At 33.9% G+C, this 5,901-nt stretch overlaps 1 protein-coding gene across 1 annotated transcript; it reads left to right on the top strand.

Moving 5' to 3' along the window:
* Positions 1-973: 973 nt before the first annotated feature.
* On the top strand, positions 974-3,882 carry LOC112525112 (beta-amyrin 28-oxidase-like). Its single transcript, XM_025135077.1, has 4 exons — positions 974-1,472; positions 2,126-2,581; positions 2,825-3,012; positions 3,392-3,882. Exons 1-4 carry the CDS (start codon positions 974-976, stop codon positions 3,689-3,691), a joined length of 1,443 nt encoding a protein of 480 aa, XP_024990845.1. The 3' UTR covers positions 3,692-3,882.
* Positions 3,883-5,901: the final 2,019 nt, after the last annotated feature.

Below are 5,901 nucleotides of genomic sequence, written 5' to 3'. Positions count from 1 at the left end.
ATTTATGGCTTATCGTTTCATATTCCATGAAACCGCCGATGACTAAGTATATATATGGGGAGGTCTTCAAGCATAGAGGTGAAGAATTCTCGGGGAATGAAACTCATATAAGAGAGGTGAAAGATGAGGATGATTAGGTGAAGCGCAACAAGTTTGATGCATTTTGTGGGAGAATATGAGAACTTTGAGGAACGGTTTGGAGTTATGACATGTATGGTGAGTTACACGTGATTTATTTTTAAAATGGTTGCATGCCTTATTATCCAAAAGTTGTTTGAAGTTTCTCGAGATTTTTGATATGCTATATATGCRTGAAAAGTTCGATATTTTTATAATATGTGTTTTGAGTACTTGTGTGTCAATAGGGATGTACTACGGTATGATTTTGTAAAGATGAGCATGCTTTGTGAGCTTGTCTAAGCCGTAAGTGCGGACATGCTGTGTGAGTTCGCCAGGTAATGCTGTGTGAGGTAGACATCTCTCATGACGCCGTTGCTTTGTGATGTAGACACGCACTATAATATCTTTATTTTGTGAAAAATATTATTCTCATCAAGGCATGTTAATTTATGAAGCTTCGTGAAAATTGTTTATTATAAAAGTTGTTAACCGTGGATTCACTGGGCCTAAAGTTCACCCAAAACTCTTTTAAAACTTTTTCACCCAGGCGGCTATTAGACTGGAAAGAAAAGTTGGATAAAGAGAGATATAGGGATTAACATCAAAGAAGGACATGTGTAGATCAAGACATTGTTATATAGAACAAAGTTATGTTCTTCAAGATTGTAATTTTAGATGATGATATAAATTGTAAGATTAGAAATTTTATTTTCGTTGCAATGTAAGTGTTTGATCTTGAGATACTAGTTTTGATATATTTAAGTATTCGAAATTTTGGAATGCTACAGTTTAGTGGACGGATCCAACTTTCCACATATAAACATTTTCAAATTGTTGATAGAGCACTTGAATCATGATTCAATTTCTAACGCTAATTCTCCTCCTCCTTATCGTTTCATATGTTTTCTCGATTGTTTACAGCAATCGAAGATCTGGTACGACCAAAATCAATCTTCCACCGGGAAGCTTTGGATGGCCGTTCGTCGGAGAATCTCTGTCGTTGCTCCGTGCAGGTTGGGAAGGAGTTCCGGAGAGATTCGTTCAGGAACGGGTGGAGAAACATGGAAATCCTCTAGTTTTCAAGACGTCGTTGCTTGGTGACCGTATGGCTGTGTTCTGTGCTCCTGCCGGCAACAAATTCCTGTTTGGGAACGAGAACAAGCTGGTGGCCGCATGGTGGCCGTCGCCGGTGAGGAAGCTTTTCGGCAGGTGTCTGATTACGATTCGTGGCGATGAAGCTAAGTGGATGAGGAAGATGTTGTTATCGTACCTCGGTCCTGAGGCTTTCGCCAGTCACTATGCGGCCACCATGGACATCGTCACTCGTCGCCATATCCAAATTCACTGGCAAGGTATTATTATTATTATTATTATACTTTACTCTCTTATGGCGGGTACTATTTTTCACCTTTTTAACGATTCGAGTTTAATTAAGGGAAGATTTTACCTAATTCTTATTTTGTGGAACCAACTTTTAAAATCGTTATTTTGTAGAACCAATTTGCATTTGATTCTTATTTTGGAGATCAAACTTACAAAATAATTATAGAAAAATAACTAAAATTCGTTTTTTTTCAAAAATTAATACAATAAAATCTATTTTTCATTTCAAATCTCATTTTTTTAATTCAAATATCAAATTGAACATTTAAAAAAAAATCCAAATTACCACTATAAAAGTTGTTTTTTTACTAATGCAAAAAAAATCAATTTAATAGAAAAAATTAATTGATGCAATTGGTTAGATATAAAAATCTTGAATGTGATATTTAATATTTATTTTTTATTGTATCAATTACTTTAACCCAAAAGTTAAAAATAGATTTTTTTGCAAAAATCGGGTCAGGCCGGGCCGTGCCCGTAACCGTCCCCAAACCGGTCCTGGGTCAGGCCTTGGTTTTTGACGAAAATTATAACGGGTCTTTATGAGAGAGCTTATAATGCATATAACGAGTAATGTTATTTTTCAAATGACGGAATATCGAACTTATACGTTTCTACAAAGGCAAGGAGGAAGTGAACGTATTCAAAACCGTGAAATTATACGCCTTCGAGCTGGCGTGCCGTTTATTTATGAGCCTGGAGGAACCAACCCACGTTTCGAAACTCGCTTCCCTCTTCAACATCTTCTTGAAAGGCATCATTGAACTACCTCTAGAGATCCCAGGAACACGTTTTTATAGCTCTAAAAAAGCAGCAGCAGCTATTAGGACCCACCTTATGATCATCATCAAAGATCGAAAGATGGCACTTGCGGAAGGAAAGGCATCGTCTTCGCAAGACCTCCTGTCTCATTTGCTCTCATCTTCGGACGAAAATGGCAAGTATTTAACCGACAAGGAGATTGCAAACAACATCTTGTTACTACTCTTTGCCGGTCACGATACCTCCACCGTGTCTATCACGTTGGTCATGAAGAGCATCGGCGAACACCCTGATGTTTACGACAAGGTGTTTAGAGGTCAGTTGTATGCTCCCATTCCTCCTTTCGTCCACTACCACAAAATCAGGTTTATAGAACGTCAAATATCTGTAAATGTGTTATGCTATGCATATTTAGGACACTTTATTTCAAAAACGTCTTAAAAGACGTGTTGGGATGTTCAAATAGGTACTAACATCCTATTTGTAACACCTTTATATATTACGTTACGATTATTTGGTTAATTTTGTTGATCAAGTTTGAATGAGAGATTGTTTGCAGAGCAAATGGAGATTTGTAATGCAAAAGAAGGTGGGGATTTGCTGAAATGGGAAGACATACAGAAGATGAGATACTCGTGGAATGTTGTATCCGAAGTTATGAGACTAAACCCCCCGGTCACTGGCGCCTTTCGAGAGGCTCTCGTGGATTTCGAGTACGCAGGTTATACCATTCCCAAAGGATGGAAGGTATGTAACGAATTATAACTATCGGGCCGTTTACCAAATGCTTGCCAGCAAAATTCAACACTATCACACACTTACCGGATAATATTTTAGTTCATCAAAAAGGTATCGTATGCAACAATTTATCTGGTAACCGCTAACCATGATGAGAGTCATCATCCTCACTTACCGGATAAGACTTTTGGTCTTTGTCTTCGCTCTTACCGAGGAAGATTCTTGGTCCTTGCCATATTTATCCGGTAAAGTAATATGACTTAGTAAGCGCTTACCTGGATAAGCGTTTGAAAAACGTAGCCTATATTTAGAACGATCGTATTGTAATGCCAGTCGCCACCCTAACAACTCTTTAGACACTAAACTTGCGTCCGTGTCGCATTTTCAGCTATACTGGAGTGCGGTATCGACACATAAAGACGAAGCTAACTTTAAAGACGTGATGCGGTTTGATCCATCGAGGTTTGAAGGCACAGGGCCACGTCCGTTTACATTTGTGCCGTTCGGAGGGGGTCCTAGGATGTGTTTAGGGAAAGAATTTTCACGATTACAAGTACTTGTATTCCTTCACAACATCGTCACTAATTTCAAATGGGATTTGTTGATACCGAACGAGAAAATCGAATACGACCCCATGGCTACCCCGGCGAAAGGGCTTCCGGTTCGTCTTCATCCTCATCAAGTTTGATGAATACAAGGTTGAATCGATGAATGTATAGTAGAGTATTGTAATGAATCTCCATGCTTTCTTAAGTGAGATGATACTGGTGAACATTATGAGGCACACGAGTGTCACCAGAGATTATATGGTTTCCATTTGCATATACAGCAATACTAATGATAACAAGCATATCGTGTAATTCTACCATGTTTGGAACTTAAATCTACTATAAACGTATTTGTGTAATGCAACGAGATATATTTTGATTTGAATGTTTTGTTTTTTTTTTGTCTTTGTCGATATAATACAATTTTATACGGTTTTCAGAAAATGATGATGTTTTTATTTCTGAGTCAAATATAAACTTGAAAAAAAATATTAGTAATAGTATCAAATTAACTACTTAAAAGTTCTCGTTTTTTTTTAATTTCTTTAATCCAATTTTTTGTTACAATTCAATATAGGTTTTATAAATAAGTAATTTATTTTTGGTTTAATAATATCATTTTTAAGACAATAATCAAGTATTCTATTACAACTCAATGATTATCATAATTATATTTTAGATTTTTTTGTATTTAAGATGATATATTTATCATGTATTTGATTATATTTATCCGTAGTTAGTTATACGAATTCAAATATAGAGTTTTTATAAGTTGTACTTACGTAAAATTTACTTGTAATCTTGAATTTTAAGTAATATGCATCAATAATCAGTACTTCATGCATAAAAAATGGTTTTTAAAAGTTTTTGTCAAATGTTTTATAATATAGTATAGATTAAATTGTCTTTAAGTATTAATCTGTTTGGATAAATTAAGATAAATTGTTGTTTGTTTTTTGTTTTAAATAAATAATCTAAACAATAAAAATTACCATTTTAACCTTTTGTCGATATAAATTTTGAATGGAAATAAATTGTTTGATGAATATTTAAAATAACTAAAATGATATGAATTCAACAAGTTCAAAACACAATACTTAATAACTCAAAATATATGTAAAACAAAAAATGCATGTTGGCAAACCATTTATTATTTATGAGATGTGTGATTAATTAATATTATAGGATAAGGGTAATTTTGGAAAACATTCCCACTTAATGCATTAAGATATAATAAGCTAACTTAAGATATTAAGTCAATCTCTTAATATTAAGTTAAGGTCAAGCACGTTAATATAACTTAACCAATTAAGCTAACTATCCATTAAGTTTATTAAGTTGAAAAGAAACATCCCCTTACACATCTTTTATTTGATAAATGATTGAACCTGACCATATTTTGTACTCATGTTATGGTTATATAAACAAATATATTGCTAATGGGCCGTTTACCAAACGCTTACTCGGGTAAGCGTTTATCAAGTAACATTACCTCAACGCATGAATACGGTAAAGACCAATAATCTTACCCGATAAGAGCGAGACAAGGACCAATAGTCTTATCCGGTAAGTAAGGGCGACCGACTCTTACCGCGGTAAGCGCTTAACGGGTAAATTGTTACATACGATGTTGTTTTGGTGGACTAAAATCTTACCCGGTAAGTAAATAATAATGTTAAATTTTACCGATAAGCACTTACCGGGTAAGTGTTTGGTAAACAGCCCCTAAGAGTTAAATGTAAATTTGGTCCTAAAAATTAGCTAGTAAGGTTCCTAAAAAGAATTTTTAAGTAAGAGCATCCTTATGGTTTCATTTTTATAACAGATATGATCCCTCTTAATAACACTGACAGTCAGAGTAACGTTAGTGAGGGGTAGTATAGTCCATTAACTGTTCCTCTCCATCTACTTTCATTTTGTAACACATTTGCTCCTTCCATCTACTCTCAATTTTATAAAAAATTTGGTCCCTCTCATTTTAATTGATACACATAAAAAAATTATTATTGTTAAATAGATATAAAAATATAAATTAACTAATTTGCTTCATCTGATTAATACACAAAAAAAATTGATTATAGTTAAAGGATAAATTAATAAAAATATAAATTTATATAAAGGAAAATTTGCATTAAAATGGAACAAACTTTAGATTAATTCCTATTTTAAGAAACCAACTTTTAAACTCTTCATTTTAGTCTCTAGACCAAAGTTTTCTTATATTTAAGATAAGCAAAAATTATAAAGTTTTCATACTTATACTTATTTTATACTAAGAATGCTAAGAATTAAGTTTTAGGAAGTGTGGGCATGTTTGGATATGACTTTAGGATTGTGAAAGAAGCCATTT

The sequence above is a fragment of the Cynara cardunculus genome, assembly GCF_001531365.2.
Source record: "Cynara cardunculus var. scolymus isolate 2C chromosome LG 1, CcrdV1, whole genome shotgun sequence".
NCBI lineage: Eukaryota > Viridiplantae > Streptophyta > Magnoliopsida > Asterales > Asteraceae > Cynara > Cynara cardunculus.
The sequence above is the reverse complement of the archived record's forward strand: the minus strand, read 5'-3'. Positions and strand labels throughout refer to the sequence as shown.